Raw genomic sequence first — 17,947 nt, 5'->3', positions numbered from 1 at the left:
TACTTGGGAAATTATTGCAATAGACTCTAATGATTAAATGCTAGCCAGGGGAGAAAAACTAATCTTATTACATTTGGTAAAAGAAAACAGTTCATCTTCTTACATGACATAAAATGTCCTTATTTTTTTAAAAAAGGAAAAAAGACCCTTGCTATCATGGCTTACCTATCTCTCTGCCCTACCCCTCTCCATGGCTCCCTCATCTGTTTTGCTCCCTGCTTTTGCTCGTTGTTTTGTGCTCATTGCCTGTCCATTGTTTTTACTCATTGTCTGCTGGAGGCATCAGGAACCGAACCTGGGACCTCCCATGTGGGAAGCGGGCACTCAACTGCTTGAGCCACATACACTCCACTACCTATCTTTTTAATTTGTAGACTATTTGCATGAGAAGGAATAAATGAAAGTTATCAAAAAAAGGAATGAAAATACAAAGGAGAATTTTAATAGTACTTATATGCTTACCTGGTAATGATATGCAGGTTGCTGATAAACAGGCTGAGCTACCATCACAGGGGAACTAGATATAGAACGTGACTATAAAGGAAAGAAAAATAGAAAAATTATTTTAGGGAAAATTCTTTAAAACAACTAATAAAATTTATTTCATTCTGGTATGTAAACCAGTCAACTTTTTGTTTATTACTAGAAATTTCATTTTTCTACTCTCATTGATTTTTTTAAGAATAGATATAGTCTATTAATCCTCCTTCCAAGTGGTTTCATTTCCATTGTGATGCTAAAACAACAGAAAAGTTTTTTAGTTTGACATGCAATTATCATCTCCAAAGACATAAAAATATAGTTATAAGAGAAAACTTAAAAGAAACTGGCAGCTGGAGTTAGGGCGACATTGCCTATTTTCAGTGTGGGGAGTAGCAATAGTTATTTTACAATAGCATTTAGAACTGAAAGAATAATCATGTGTGATTTTCTCACTACATAGGAATTTTCATAATCAACATCCTATTCCCTGTTATACATTTAATTAAAGCAAATACATTACTTATTGAGGCATATCTCTCAACTTCTGTCATTTTATTAATTTGGCATTTACATGAGTACTCATCCCAATAAACTTACAAATAATATATCTAAGTCTGCAGAGGACATGTAAATGCTTTATTAGTCAAAGTAATAGAGTAACCTCCAAAATAATTATTTAAAACTAGATCATTAATAAAACAAGACAGTTATATGACAAAATTGGTAAAATGGACTCTATTGATAGCAATTAAATTCTACTTTGTAACATGGGATATAAATTATATTGTTTTGTTTTAATGTTCACCAGGTCCCGCCCTCCAACTCCCCCCAAGCATCATAGTTTTATGCAATTCAGAGATTATGATATGCTAATAAGATTGTACCACAGATTAACATTAGAAAGTATAATCATGTAATTTATATATTAATACATTAAAGGGGAAAAAAATGATCATCTCAGCAGTTGCAGAAAAAGCACTTGTTAAAATTCAATACCCTTTCATGATAAAAACTCTTAGCAACCAGAACAGAAAGTAACTTTTTATCTGATTTAGGGCAGTCATTCTCAACCAGGGGTGGTTCTGCCCCCTAGAGAACACCTGGCAATGTTGGGAGATATTTTTTTGTTGTTGTCATAGCTGTGGAGAGTGCTATGGGCATCAAGTACATAGAAGCCAGGAACACTGTTAAACATACTACAATATCCAGACAGCTTTATATATACAAAGCTTAATGGTGAATTGTTGAACTTGTTTCCTTTTTTTTCAAAAACAAGGTCAGGATGCTATCTCTGCATCAAAACTGTAGCAGAGGGAAGTGGCTGTGGCTCAACTAGTTGGGCTCCTGTCTACCACATTGGAGGCCCTGGGTTCACGTCCCGGGGCCTCTTTGTGAAGGCAGGCTTGCCTGCATGCTGCGGAGAGCCGACTCAGCAAGGTGACACAACAAAAAAGAGGGAGACAAGCAAAAAATCACAGAAGAGTGTGCAGTGAATGGACTCAAAGAAGCAGAGAGCAAGCAAGCTGCAAGGGGGGGGAGTGTTGGGAAATAAATAAAAATAAATAGGCACAGAAGAATGCACAGTGAATGGACACAGAGAGCAGACAGTATGCAAAAAGCCACAAGGGGGGCGTGGATAAAAAAAAAATGTAGCAGAGACCTTGCCAGTATAATAGCTTGTGAGGTGATAAATGAGAAAAGAATGGAAAGAAGCAGAAGTACATTGAATCATAAATAACTGTTTAAAGAATATCCACAGCATTACTATATGCTAGCTACACCCTATTGGGAATTATGATTTAAAAATACGTACACCATTCATAAAAGTAACAGAAACTATAGGGTTGAATATTGTCCCTCTTCCCCAACCCCATTTCATATCTACACAGAATGTGAAAATATGACCTTATTGGAAATAGGGCCTTTGCAGATGTAATTAAGTTAAGATGAAGTCTTACTGGATTTCAGTGGGCCCTGAATCCAACATGGCTTGTGTCATAAGAAGAAAGACATTTGGGCACAGACACACAGAAGAGAATGCCATGTGAAGACATTGACACACACACAGGAAAGATGGCCATGTGAAGATGGAGGCAGAAGTTGGAATAATGCAGCTGAAAGTCAAGGAACACCAAGGATTGCTGGCAACCCACCAGAAGCTAGATTAAGACAAGGAAGTGTTCTTTCCTAGAGACTTTGGAGAGAGCACAGACCTGCCAACACCTTGATTTCAGACTTCTAGCCTCCAGAATCGTGAGAGAATAAGTTTCCTATTGTTTAAAGTCATCCAGTTTGTGGTACTTTGTTATGGAAGCCCTAGGAAAGTAATATAGTACCTAAGAATAAAGTCAACAGTTGTGTCAGACTTTTTTATGGTAAAAGGAAACTTTTTTGATGGAAATAAAAGAAGACCTAAATAAATGGAATGATATATCATGCTGATGGAAAAGAAGACTCAATATTGCACACACCCCATTGTCACAAATTAATCTATATATTTACTGAAATTCTAATAAAAACCCAACAAGCAGAATTATAAAATATATACTTATAAGCAAAGGCTTAAAGATATACAAGATACTCCTGAAGAAGAACAAGGTCAGAGGACTTGCCCTACAAGATTTCAAGGCTTATTATAAAGCCACAGTAATTAAAAATAGAACTGGGCAATAACTCAAATAGTATTGGGCAGGGTTCACCAATGCAACTGAACAGAGTCCAAAAAGAGACCAATCTACATATGTAAACTTGGTATTTGATAGAAGATTAATTCTAAAACAGTTGGAAAAGGATGGATTAGTTAATAAACTCCAGATTAAAACTCTAGATGGGAAATCAGCAATACTTTAGCACTTTAAAAATAAAATATAGGAGAATATATTTCTGCAGTAAGGTAGTTTTTAAAACAAGATACTAAAAGCTGAAACCATAAAGGAAAACATTAATACCTTTGTCAACATTAAAACTAATGTTTAATGTCAACATTAAAACTAAGAACCTGTTTATGACAAAAAAATCATTTAAAAAATTTAATGGACAACTCATAAACTGAGAAGAGATTTATAACCCACAAAATTCAGATAATGAACTCAAGAAAAAGACCAATACCCTAACAGAAAAATAGACAAAGGATATGAGCAGGTAGTTTCACAGAAGAAACCCAAATGGCAACAAATATATGAAAATATATTCAGTTTTGCCAGTGATTAGGAAAATGAAATTAAAACAAGATACTATTTCATAATAATAAGGCAAAAATCTGATAATTTTAAAGGCTGGCAAGAATTACAGAGAAAGTAGAGCTCTTATAAACTGCTGGGATGAGTGTATAACTGGTATACTTTGGAGAATTATTTGGCAATAGTCAAAGATGTGCATATAGTATGAATGCAGAATCTACTTCTAGTAATACATTGTAGCCTAACCCAAGGCACATTGGGGAAACATAAAATTTTCCAGGTACAGATGGGCATGAATAAACTTTAAGGATATCGATTTTCAGCTCTTAAACTTGGTATCGACTACTTCTTCATTTGATCTATGAATGTGTGTCTGTGTAATATGGACTCTTCTTTTCCAAACTTCCCTTTCATAATCATCTTTCTCCTTCATTAAAGAAAAGCTTATTTCTCACTCATTCTGGATCTTGCTGTAAAGCTTTGTTCTGGAATGTGAAAATCACCAGAATCAAACCAATAGACAATTCAAGAAGGCAGTGTCTTTGAAAAATAATCCCAAGAGAAAGCAAAGAGAGCTTGTATAAGAAACACCGAAAGGAAAATGGTACCTTATTTCATCCAGGGGATAAACTAAATTAGATGTTGGTCACAGAAATATACATCGGTTATTTGAACAATGTATATTTGTTTATTTGAATTTAAAAAGAAAGTTTGAATTTTACGAATGGAAAGTTTTATTTGGCTGGCTAGTTTTATTCATTTGACTAGTTTTGTCAAGTGAGTTATAGAGCAGACATTTTCTATTATTTAAATAAAGCTAAATTTGTAGCTACAAAGTTTTGACAAATATATTTAAAGCAAGTCTATAATGTACAATATATTTAAACTATTAAAGCTTATGATAAATGTCCAATAACTTCAAAATGAGTGCAGATAACTTTTTCAAAATAATTTACAGGATATATAAGTAAAAAACTTTGAAGATTACCCTTTGACAAATTCTCAAACAGTACATAAATTTAGAGGCTCATTGTAGCTTTGATTGTGGAAAAATCATGGAAACTTAAAATGTCTATCATTAGGGCAATATAAAAAGGGTAGTATGCTTATATAATAGAATATTATAAAATATTAAAGTAAGTGAACTAGATATACAAGGATCAACATGTTTTGATGTCAAGAACATAATGTTGATTGAAAAAAGAACATATCTACTATAGAGTTTAAAAATCACCCAAAACAATAATATATATTGTTTAAGGACACATACATTTGTGGTAAAAACATAAAATGGACATATTTCAGTTACCTCTGAGTTCCGGTAAAGGGAGGGTAAGGAAATGGAGGCAAGACGACTTTACCTAAATTTGTCATTTTATCCCTTACACCCTTAAAAGAAAAAATAAATGTGGCAAAATATTGACATCTATTTAAATTTGGGGAGTAGGTACATGAGTGTTACATTATTATTTGTACTTGTCTGTGGTTGGAATATTTCAGAAATAAATACTTTAAAAAATTTTGATAGTAATACTTGTGTAAAAAAAGATGGAAACCCTACGAAATGAAATTACTTACAGGCCAAGGTGGTGGGACAGAAGTTACCTCTGGAGTATGAAAGTAAGCAACACCATTATGATAAGTGTAAGGATATCCAGTTGAAGTTGTTAGGTACATTGTTCCAGCTGCTGGCATTATACTGGAACCTAAAGCAAAGATTAAAATAATAACAATTGAAATGTTCAATTTAATTTTTAAAAATATTATAGCTGAACAGTTTGCAAAAATACTGCTCTTAACACACTTCTAAATAGAAGTTACATTATACATGATTTAAGATAAAATCCGTATGTTAAATCATCTTTGAAGCATGTATTTTCAAACTCATTACCTTAGCGCTTTTATTAGCTTAAGGTGAATAAAAGAACAAAAGAAACAAGATTAATAGTAAATTCTAAAAATTCACCAATTTAAATTCTAACACTAATATAATGAAACAGTTTAACAGTTTAGATTCTTTGCAACTAGTCCTTAGTTTTTCAAATATAAACTATATATAATTTATTATTATTTTTTATTTATACCTCTCCCCTTCCCCCTCAGTTGTCTGCTCTCTGTGTCCATTTGCTGTGTGTTCTGTGACCGCTTGTATCCTTATCAGCGGCACACCAGGAATCTGTGCCTCTTTTGGTTGCATCATCTTGCTGCGTCAGTTCTCCATGTGTGCGGCGCCATTCTTGGGCAGGCTGCACCTTCTTTTGCGCTGGGCAGCTCTCCTTGCAAGGCGCACTTCTTGCATGTGGGGCTCACCTACACGGGGGACACCCCTGCATGGCAGGGCACTCCTTTGTGTGCATCAGCACTGCACATGGGCAAGCTCCACATGGGTCAAGGAGGCCCGGGGTTTGAACCGCGGACCTCCCATGTGGTAGGCAGATGCCCTATCCATTGGGCCAAGTCCGCTTCCCAGATTATATATAATTTAGAGTTACCTAAAGATTATAGAGGGAAACGGACTTTGGCCCAGTGGTTAGGGCGTCCGTCTACCACATGGGAGGTCCGGGTTCAAGCCCCAGGCCTCCTTGACCCGTGTGGAGCTGGCCCATGCACAGTGCTGATGTGTTCAAGGAGTGCCGTGCCACACAGGGGTGTCCCCCGCGTAGGGGAGCCCCATGCGCAAGGAGTGCACCCATAAGGAGAGCCGCCCAGCGCGAAGGAGGGAGCAGCCTGCTGAGGAATGGCACCGCCCACACTTCCTGTGCCGCTGATGACAACAGAAGTGGACAAAGAAACAAGACGCAGCAAAAAGACACAGAAAACAGACAACCGGGGGAGGGGAGGGGAATTAAATAAATAAAAATAAATCTTAAAAAAAAAAAAAGATTATAGACATTGTAGTGATGTTCCTAAGACCTTAGTTTGACCTTTTATTTGTAAAAGGTCAAATGATAGACCCAATAAAACTGGAGGAGATTCTACTTTCCTGAACATGGTTTTTGTTTCCATCCTACTAATTTTTTGGGTTTACTATCAGGAAGCATTCTTTCATGCTGTGACTGCTCATTCTCTCTCTCTTTGCTACAACTGTTGTTACAAACATGACCTAACACAAATTTTCATGTGGCTAGTTTTAGATCCCATTTCTTTTCCCAGGCCAAATTACATATGCCAAAAAATCAAATAATAAATATATATTTTTTGTTACAGACTTTAAAGATTACATAAATAAAAGGAAATTAAGTACTTGTTCAGCAAGGTTATATAAATTACTTGGAATTGGCAATGTTCCTTCAACTATTCAGTGCTTCTCAAAAAGCAGCATTGTAGGGAGCAGATGTGACTTAAACAGTTGGAAACCCGCCTCCCACATGGGAGGTGCCGAGTTTGGTTCCTGGTGCCTCCTAAAGAAGATGAGCAGACACAATGAGCAGACACAGTGAACAGGGAGCAGATGTGGCTCAAGCGGTTGGACACAAGCTTCCCACATGGGAGGTCCTGGGTTTAGTTCCCGGTGCCTCCAAAAAAGAAGACAAACAGACAATGAGTAGACACAATGACCAGAGACAATGAGCAGATACAACAAGCAGTGAGCAGATGATGAACAGACAGATGAGGGAGCCATCTCAGGGGGGAAAAACAAAGGAGCATGCATAATAATCACCTTAACCACCTACTGAAATACAAATTCTTGGGTTCTAACTTCAGAGATTTTGTTTTAAACAAATCAGGTTTATTGGTACACATTAATAAAACATACAATTCATCCAAAGTGTACAATCAATGTTATTTGATATAATCACATATTTGTACATTCATTACTTCAATCATTACTAGAGTGTTCTCATTATTTCAATAATAATAATAAACAAAAACCAGACAAACAAGAACATTCTTCATCTCTCAATCTCTCTATGCTTCCTGTGCCGTACATAGCCGCTATTTCTGGCCATTCTTACACATTTACTTATTAAGCAGTTTAGTTGAGATATATTCACATACCATATGATCTATCCAAAGTATATAATCACTGGCTTATTATACCATAATCACACTGTTGTACGTTCATCTCCACAAAAAATTTTAAAAACTACTTTCATATCCACATAATAGTACTGCTAGTTACAAACATTATGTTGGGCTTTCATCTTTTCTATTCATTCCCAAAGATTAACACACATCCTTTTTACCAATTCTGCACAAGTTAACCCTCAGCTTTCCATTCTCTAACCTCATTCAATTTTCTGGTGACCCATATTCAAGTTAATTCCATGAAATTACACAAAACGTTTAGTTCATCATAGCACAATTTACAGTATTTGTCCTTTTGTGTCTGGCTTGCTTCACTCAACATAATGTCCTTCAAGTTCATCCATGTTGTCATGTATGCTTTACAAGTTCATTTCTTCTTACACCTGCATAATATTCCATACACCACAGTTTGTTTATCCACTCATCGGTTGATGGACACCTAGGTTATTTCCAGATTTTGGCAATCGTGACTAAAGCTGCTATGCACATCAGTGTGCAGATGTCTTAGTGTCACTGCTCTCAGTTCTTCTGGGTATATACCCAGCAAGCAGGGTCACATGGCAGGGTCATATTCAACTTCTTTAGGAACTGCCAAACAGTCCTCCTCAGTGGCTGTACCATTCTATATTCCTACCAACAATGAATAAGTGTTCCTATCTCTCCACATCCTCTCCAACACCTGTAGTTCTTTTTTATAGTGGTTGTTCTAATAGGTGTGAAATGATATCTCTTGTAGCTTTAATTTGCATTTCCCTAATTGCTAATGATGTTGAACATTTTTTCATAGGTTTTTTTTTTGCCATTTATATTTCTTCTTTGGACAAAGAAGTGTTCTGCCCATTTTTTAATTGGGTCATTTGTCTTTTTATTGTTGAGTTGTAGCATCTCTTTACATATCATGGATATGTAAATCACCCTTATCAGATATGTTATTTCCAGATATTTTCTCCCATTGAGTTGGTTGCCTTTTCACCCTTTTGCCAAAGTCCTTTGAAGTGCAAAAGTGTTTACTTTTGAGGAAGTCTTATTTTTCTTTTGTTGCATGTACTTTGGGTGTAAGGCCCAAGAAACTAGTACCTACCACAAGGTCTTTAAGACGTTTCTCTACATTTTTGTCTAGTAGTTCTATGGTCCTGGCTTTTGTATTTAGGTCTTTGATCCATTTTGAGTTGATTCTTGTATAGGGAGTGAGCTGGGGGTCCTGTTTCATTCTTTGGTTATAGATATCCAGTTCTCCCAGTTACATTTGTTGAAGAGACTGTTTGGTCCTGTTACCATGGTAGGTTTGTAAAAAACCATTTGGTTTGGTAGGGATGCAGCTGTGGCTCAATCAGTTGGGCTCCCATGTACCATATGGGAGGCCCTGGGTTCGTGTCCTGGGCCTCCTTGTGAAGGCAGGCTCGCCTGCATGCTGTGGAGAGCCACCAGCCTGCAAACACCACAGAGTGCCGCCCAACCTGCAAGTGCCGTGGAGTACCGCCTGGCCCACAAGCACTACAGAGAGCTGACTCAGCAAGGTGATGCAACAAAAAGGGAGACAAGTTAAAAAAAAAAACACAGAAGAGCACGCAGCGAATGGACACAGAGCACAGACAATAAGCAAGTCACAAGGTGGGGATAAATAAATAAATACATACATACATACATACAAACATACAGACACAGAAGAATGCACAGCAAATGGACACAAGAGAGCAGACAGCAAGCAAGCCACAAGGTGAGGGAATTAAAAAAAAAACAAACCAATTGCCTGTAGAGGTGAGGGTTTATTTCTGGACTTGCAAGTCTAGTCCACTGATCAATGTGTCTATCTTTCTCCCAGTACCATGCTGTTTTGACCACTGTAGCTTTGTAATATGTTTCAGGGCCAGGCAGTCAAATTCCTCCCAGGTTGCTCTTCTTTTCTGGCTGTCTGGGTGCCCTTTCCCTTCCAAATGATTTTGGTAATTGCCTTTTCTAATTCTGTAAGGTAGTATTTTGGAATTTTTATTGGTATTGTATTGAATCTGTAAGTCAGTTTGGATAGGACTGACATCTTCATGATACTTAGTTTTCCAATTCATGAACAAGGAATGTCTTTCCATTTTTTTAGGTCTTCATTTATTTCTTTTAGCATTGTCTTGTAGTTTTCTGCATACAGGTCCTGTACTTCTTTGGTTAAACTGATTCCTAGGTCTTTGAGTCTTTTTGTTGCTACTGTAAATAGATTTTCCCAATTTCCTCCTCAGATTTTTCAGTACTAGCATAGAGAAAAAATTATTTGATTCTTGCATACCGATCTTGTATCCTGCTACTTTGCTGAACACGTTATTAGCTCAAGTAGCTTTGTCATAGATATTTCAAAATTTTCTAAATCTAGGATCATGCTGTATTAGTCAGACAAAGGGGTGCTGATGCAAAATACCAGAAATTGGTTTTTATAAAGAGTACAAGCGTACAGTTATCAGGCCATGAAGCATTAGTACTTCCCTCACCAAGATGGAGCAAGATGGCTGCCAACTTCTGCCAGGGGATTCAGGCTTCCTGGGTTTCTCTCTTCCCAGGGCTCATTTTTCTTCAGATTCAGCTCCTCTGTTTTCTCCATAAGGTCAACTGTAGACTTTGAGGCTCTCTAGGCTTTGACTCACTCTACAAGGCCAACTGAGACTATCAAGTGACCAACTCTGTCTTTCTCCCCTGGGCTCAATTCTCTCCAGGCTCAGTTACTCTGCTCCTCTGTGTGTTTACTTCCAGGGCTCCAGCTCAAAACTTCCAATTCTGGCCTTTGCCAGATCTTTTATCTGCGAGTCCCTACCCATCAAGGAGTTGGAACTCAACACCCTACTGATATGGCCAAATCAAAGCCTTAATCATTATTTAATTAAGAAAAAGTGAAAAACTGGATCCAATAAAATCTAATACACCCAGAGGAAAAGACCAGTTTACAAACATAATCCAATATTTCTTTTTGGAATTCATCAATAATATCAAACTGCTACACATGTCATCTGCAAATAGTGAGAATTTTATTTCCTCCTTTCTTATTTGGATACCTTTTTATTCTTGTCTAATTGGCTTCAGAGATTTTTATTTAGTAAAGCTGGATTGGAGACTGAGAAATTGCATTTTGATAAATCCCAAGTGAACTGATGCTGTTTTGAAAGCCACTTTAAGTAGGACTGGCCTATACTTTAAGAAGCACTTTTAGGCAGCTTTTCTCTTTTCATTGCATTGCTCTAGCATTTAGTCTACATTTTTTACTGTCTATTTTAGTGGTCCTTAATCCAATCCTTTGGAGATGAAAGCCAGACTCTTTTCTCATATATGTATGTAAACAAAATTTTACACAAAATTTTAGGAGGTCCATGGAGTCCCCTAAAGGTCTTCAGTGAACCACAGGTTTATCTGTTAAATAAATTTTGAGTGTATACTATTATAAGGCATGGAACAGCCCTGGTGATACAAAAAAAAATTAGACATGGTGTCCTAATAGAAGTTAGGTTCTGGTGGGGAAGAAAGTCAGTAATTACAAAATTAATTACAATTTTGATAAATATAATGAAAAGGTAGGATAGGGCCATTATGGAACGTATAAAATGTGAGGAAATGATGTTGGTGAGGAAAAGATGTTTGAGCTGAGCTTTCAAGAATGAGAGACCCAAGAAAAGAAGTTATGTTTTGGAACTGAGAGGTCAGATGGCTAAAGCACAGAAAGAAAAGGAAAGAAGAGCTCAAAATAAGCTGAGAATGACATGATATGATGTGAATTTCTGAAAGATCACTCAGGAAGGATGAATAGGGAGGTAGAACGATTGGATTCAGAGAGACCAGTTAGGAGATTTTTTTTCAAATGATCAAAGCAAGAAGGTATAGCTGGAGTTGGTATTAGAAATGGAAAGAAGTGATAGATTTGAGAAAAATTAAGATAAGAATCCCTTATTTTATTTTATTTTTTTTTTTAGTAATTACCAGAGATTGAACCCAGGGCTTTGTACATGGGAAGTAGGTGCTCAACCACTGAACTACATTTGCTCCCCAATGCGAGTTGGTTTTTTCATTTCTTTGTTTTGTTTCTTTTTAGGAGGTACCAAGGATCAAACCTGGGACCTCATACGTGGGAAGAAGGTGCTCAACCACTTGAGTGATATCTGTTCCCTAAAAATGTTTTTTTTTTTTTAAACAAATCAATTTTATTGATACATAGGACTAAAGCATGCATCTGAATATTTGGTATAATCACGTAGTTGTGCATTTATCACTTCAACCACTATCAGAGCATTTTCATTATAGTAATAACAATAATAAACAAAAAACAGACAAACAAGAAAATTCCTCATCTCTCAATGTCTCTATGCTTCTCCCACTATACATAGCTGCTGTTTCTGGCTATTCTATCCAAAGCATATAATCAATGGCTTTTAGTATAATCATAATTTGTACATTCATCATCTCAAAAATTTTAGAACAATTTCATTACTCCTAAAAGAAAGACTCCACACACCTTAACATTCCTTCCTCAGACCTGTTACCCACTAGTCTCATTTCATCTTTATAAACTGATTTATATTTACATTTTATATAATTGGAATCAGACAATATGTAGTAGCCTTTGTCTGGCTTCCTTCACTTAACACAATGCTTTTTTTGGTTTGATATCAACATTTTGTAGTATTAACTTACATTTGTTCAGCTTCAAAGAAAAATGGTCTTATACATGCAATTCCACCCAGATTCATATCTTACATAATATATTTATATTTCACATAAACTATTTAGTTCATAATAGGGCAATCATACAGTATTTCCCTTTTTGTGTCTGGCTTGTTTCACTCAACATAACGTCATCCAGGTTCATCCATGTTATCATGTTTCATGACTTCATTTCTTCTTACCACTGCATAATATTCCATTGTGTATATATCTATTTATCAGTTAATGGACATCTGGGTTGTTTCCAACTTCTGGCTCTTGTGAATAATGCCTCTATGAACACTAGTGTGCAAATATCTATTCGTGTCACTGCTCTCAGTTCTTCTGGGTATATACCTAGCAATGGTATTGCTGGGTCCCATGACAAGTCAAGTCAACTTCCTTAGGAAATGCCAAAATTCTCCACAGTGACTGTACCATTCTACATTCCCACCAACAGTGAATAAGCATTCCTATCTCTCCACATCCTTTCCAGCATTAACAGTTTTCTGATTTTTTTTTTTAAAGGTTTAATTTTATTTATTTAATTCCCCTCCCCTCCCCCGGTTGTCCGTTTTCTGTGTCTTTTTGCTGCGTCTTGTTTCTCTGTCAGCTTCTGTTGTCGTCAGCGGCACGGGAAGTGTGGGCAGCACCATTCCTCGGCAGGCTGCTCCCTCCTTCGCGCTGGGTGGCTCTCCCCATGGGGGCACTCCTTGCTCGTGGGGCTCCCCCACGCGGGGGACACCCCTGTGTGGCACGGCACTCCCTGCCCGCATCAGCACTGCGCATGGGCCAGCTCCACACGGGTCAAGGAGGCCCGGGGCCTGAACCGCGGACCTCCCATATGGTAGACGGACACCCTAACCACTGGGCCAAAGTCCGTTTCCCAGTTTTCTGATTTTTAAATCATGGCCTAATAGGTGTGATATGATATCTCTTTGTAGTTTTGACTGGCATTTCCCTAATTGGTGGTGATGCTGAACATTTCATCATGTGTTTCTTCGCCATTTGTATTTCTTCTTTAGAGAGTTGTCTTTTCAAGTCTTTTGCTCATTTTTAAAAAAAAAATCAATTTTATTGACACATTTTAATAAAGCATACAATTCCTCCAAGGTATACAATCAATGGTATTTACTATCATTACATAGTTGTGCATTCATAACTTCAATCATTAGAGCAATTTCATTATTTCAATATTAATAATAATAAAAAAACATACAAAGAAACAAACAAGAAAATTCCTTACCCCTCATTCTCCTGTTTCCCCAACTGTACATAGCTGCTGTTTCTGGCTATTCTATTCCAACTCTATAATCAATGGTTTTTAATCACAATGTTGTATATTCATCATCCTAAAAATTCTAGAACAATTTCATTATTCGAAAAAGAAAGACTCCAAACACCTTAGCATTCCTTCCTCAGACCTACATAACAACTAATCTTTCATCTTTATGAATTAATTTATATTTACATTTCCTATCAATGGAATCATACAATATGTAGTACTCTGTATCTGGTCTCCTTCACTTAGTATAATGTTTTTTTGTCTGATATTAACATTCTGTAGTATTAACTTAATTTGTTCAGCTTCAAGAAAAATGGTCTTATATATACATTTCTACCTATATTTATATTTCACATAATATATTTATATTTCACGTAATATATTTCATTCATAATAGAACAATCATACAGTATTTTTCCTTTTGTGTCTGGTTTGCTTCACTCAACATAATGCCCTCCAGGTTCATCCATGTTGTCACATGTTTCACAACTTCATTTCTTATTGCTGCCTAATATTTCGTGTGTATATGCCACAATTTATCCATTCATCAGTTGATGGACACTTGGATTGTTCCCAGCTTTTGGCCCTCATGAATAATGCTGCTATGAACATCGGTGTGCAGCTATCTATTCGTTCACTGCATTCAGTTCTTCTGGATATATACCTAGCAATGGTATTGCTGGGAGCTGCCAAACAGTCCTCCACAGTGGAGGTACCATTCTACACTTCCATCAGTGAGTAAGCATTCCTATCTCTCCACATCTTCTCCAACATTAACAGTTTTTCAGTTTTTTTTATTGCAGCCAGTCTAAAAGATGTGAAATGATATCTTGTTGTAGTTTTCATTTGTATTTCCTTAATTGCTACTGATGGTGAACATTTATCAAGTGTTTCTTCCCCATTTGTGTTTCCTCTTCGGACAGTTGTTTTTTCAAGTTTTTTGCCCATTTTTTAATTGAATACTTTGTCTTTTATTGTTGAGTTGTATAATCTCCTTATATAGCATGGATATTAAACCCTTATTAGATATGTGATTACCAAAGATATTCTCCCATTGAGTCAGCTGCCTTTTTACCCTTTTGAAAAAGTTCTTTAAGGTGCCGAAGTGTTGAATTTTGAGGAGGTCCCATTTATCTATTTTTTCCTTTTGTTGCTCATGCTCACCTACCACAAGATCTTGAAGATGTTTTCGTACATGTTCTTCTAGGAATTTTATGTTTGTTGTTTTTATATTTAAGTCCTTGTTCCAATTTGAGTTAATTTTTGTATAAGGTGTGAGAGAAGGGTCTTTTTTCTTTCCTTTGGATATGGCTATCCATGAATAGACTGCTCTGGCCCGGCTGGGTGGGCTTAAGGTCTTGTCAAGAATCACTTGACTGTAGACACAAGGGTCAGTTTCTGAGTTCTCAATTTGGTTCCAATGGTAAATCTGTCTGTCCTTATGCCAGTACCTGCTGTTTTTTGTTGTGTGTGTGTGTGTGTGTGTGTGCGGTTTTTTTTTTTTTTTTTTTTTTTTAACCACTGTAGCTAAGAAGTAGTAAGCTTTAAAGTCAGGAAGTGAGAGTCCTCCAACTTCACTCTTCTTTTTGAAGACATTTTTGGTATTTGGGGGCCTTTACCCTTTCAAATACATTTGATCTTTGGCTTTCAATTTCTGCAAAAAAGGTTGTTGGAATTTTTGTTGGGATTGCATTGAATCTGTAAATCAGTATGGGTAGAACTGCCTTCTTAATATTTAGTCTTCCAATCCATGAACATGGAATATCCTTCTATTTATTTAAGTCTTCTTCAGTTTCTTTTAGCAATGTTTTGTAGTTTTCTAAATACATGTCCTTTATGTCCTTGGTTACGTTTATTCCTAAGTATTTGATTGTTTTAGTTGCTATTATAAATGAAAATTTTTTTTCTGATTTCCTCCTAAGACTGCACATCAGTAGTGTATAGAAATGCTATTGGTTTCTGCATATTAATCTTATATCCTGCCACTTTGCTGTACTCATCTATTAATTCTAGTAGCTTTGTTGTGGATATTTCAGGATTTTCTAGATATAGAATCACGTCATCAGCGAATAGTGAAAGTTTTACTTCTTCCTTTCCTGTTTGGGTATCTTTTATTTCTTTGTCTAGCCTAATTGCTCTAGCTAGAACTTCTAGCACAATATTGAATAATAATGGTGACAGTGGGCATCCTTTTCTTGTTCCAGGCCTCAATGGGAAAGCTTTTAGTCTTTCACTATTGAGTACAGTGCTAGCTATAACCTTTTCATACATGCACTTTAACATATTGAGAAAGCTTCCTTCTATTCCTATCTTTTGGAATGTTTTTGTTTTTTTATCAAGAAAGGGTGCTGTATTTTGTCAAATGCCTTTTCTGCATCAATTGAGAGGATGATGTGATTTTTCTTCTTCAGTTTATCAGTGTGGTTTATTGCACCAATTGATTTCTTGTGTTGAACCACCCTTGCACACCTGGGATAAAATCTACTTGATTGTGGTGTATAATTCTTTTAATGTCCTTCTGGATTCTGTTTGCAAGTATTTTGTTGAGGATTCTTGCATCTATATTCATTAGAGATATTGGTCTGTAATTTTCTTTTTTTTGTAGCATCTATCTGGTTTTGGTACTGTGGTGATGTCTGCTTCATAGAACGAGTCTGGTAGCATGCTTTTCTGTTCAATTTTTTAGAAGAGCTTGAGCAAGATTGGTATTAGTTCATCTCTGAATGACTGAGTAGAATTCACCTGTGAAGCAATTTAGTCCCAGGTTTTTCATTTTTGGGAGGTTTTTGATGATTGTTTCAATCTCTTCACTTATGATTGGTTTGTTGAGGTGATCTATTCCTTTGAGAGTCAGTGTAGGTGGTTTGTGTCTTTCTAGGAATTTGTCCATCTCCTTTATATTGTCTAGTTTTTTAGCTTACAGTTGTTCATAATATCATGATCTCTCTTATTGCTTTGGGGTCAGTGGTAATGCCCCAAACCCCCGATTTTATTTATTTGTGCCTTCTCTCTCTTTTTTCGATCAGTCTACCTAAGGGTTTGTTGATTGTGTTGATCTTCTCAAAGAACCAACTTTTGGTTTTGTTGATTCTATTCGTTTTTTTTTGTTCTTGATTTCATTTATTTCTGCTCTGATATTTATTATTTCTTTCCTTTGGCTCAGTTTGGGATTCGTTTGCTATTCTTCCAAGTGTGCAGTTAGATCATCAATTTTAGCTCTTCTTTTTTAATGTAAGCAGTATGGGCTACAAATTTCTCTTTCAGCACTACCTTTGCCGTGTCCCATTGGTTTTGATATGTTGTGTTCTTATTTTCATTTGTCTCAAAATATTTGCTCAATTCTCTTGAAATTTCTTCTTTGACCTACTGTTTATGTTGTTTAAATTCCATATATTTATGAATTCTTCCTTTTTCTCTTCATTATTGATTTCCAGCTTCATTTGTTATGATCAGAGAAAGTGTTCTGTAAAATTTCAATCTTTTAAAATTTATTGAGACTTGCCTTGTGACCCAACATAAAGTTTATCTTGGAGAAGGATCCATGAGCACTTGAAAAGAATGTGTATCCTGTTTTGGGGTGTAATGCACTATAGATACCTGTCAGGTCTAATTCATTTATCATATTCAAGCTCTCTGTTTCCTTATCCTCTGTCCAGATGTTCTATCCAATACTGAGAATGGTATATTGAAATCTCCAAGTATTATTATTTTTTAATTCAATACCCATTCTATTTTTTTAAAGATTTTATTTCTCCCCACCCCCTCATTGTTTTTCACTTGCTGTGTGTTGGTCTTGTTTCTTTAGGAGGCACCAGGAGCTAAACCCAGGATCTCTGATGTAGGAGGGTACTGCCTAGTTGCTTAAGCCACCTCCGCTCCCTGCTTTGTTGTGCCTCTCATTATGTTCTTTTTCCCTGCATCTCTTGTTGCTTTGACAGTGTGTGCCTCATATATCTTGGGGCACTGAGGTTAGGTACGTAAATATTTAGAATAGTTTTTTCTTCTGGTTGAATTGCCCCTTTTATTAATATATAATAACCTTCTTCATCCCTCATAACAGTTTTGCATTTAAAATCTACTTTTTAAAAGACTTATTCCCTCCACCCTCATTGTTTGTATTTGTTGTATGTTTGTTGTGTGTTGATATTCTTTTTAGGAGGCACCAGGAGCCAAACCTAGGACCTCCCATGTGAGAGAGAGGCACCTAATCACTTGAGCCACCTCTGCTCCCTGCTTTGTTGTGTCTCTCATTGTTTTCCAACTTATGTGTCTTCTTTTGTTGTCCTGTTGTGTCAGCTCAGCA

At 36.4% G+C, this 17,947-nt stretch overlaps 1 protein-coding gene across 1 annotated transcript in view; it reads right to left on the bottom strand.

Moving 5' to 3' along the window:
• Positions 1-17,947, bottom strand: part of BOLL (boule homolog, RNA binding protein) — a 53,553-nt gene that overhangs the window by 21,072 nt on the left and 14,534 nt on the right. Inside the window, exons 6-7 of the mRNA XM_004468467.4 lie at positions 5,241-5,368; positions 463-534 (exon numbers count right to left, since the gene is read on the bottom strand). Of these exons, the coding sequence (XP_004468524.1) occupies positions 463-534; positions 5,241-5,368 (200 nt within the window). The remainder of the gene's footprint in view (positions 1-462; positions 535-5,240; positions 5,369-17,947) is intronic.

Source organism: Dasypus novemcinctus, chromosome 7 (genome assembly GCF_030445035.2).
Source record: "Dasypus novemcinctus isolate mDasNov1 chromosome 7, mDasNov1.1.hap2, whole genome shotgun sequence".
NCBI classification, from domain to species: Eukaryota; Metazoa; Chordata; class Mammalia; order Cingulata; family Dasypodidae; genus Dasypus; species Dasypus novemcinctus.
Note: the sequence above shows the minus strand (reverse complement) of the source record. Positions and strands in the feature narration are given on the sequence as shown.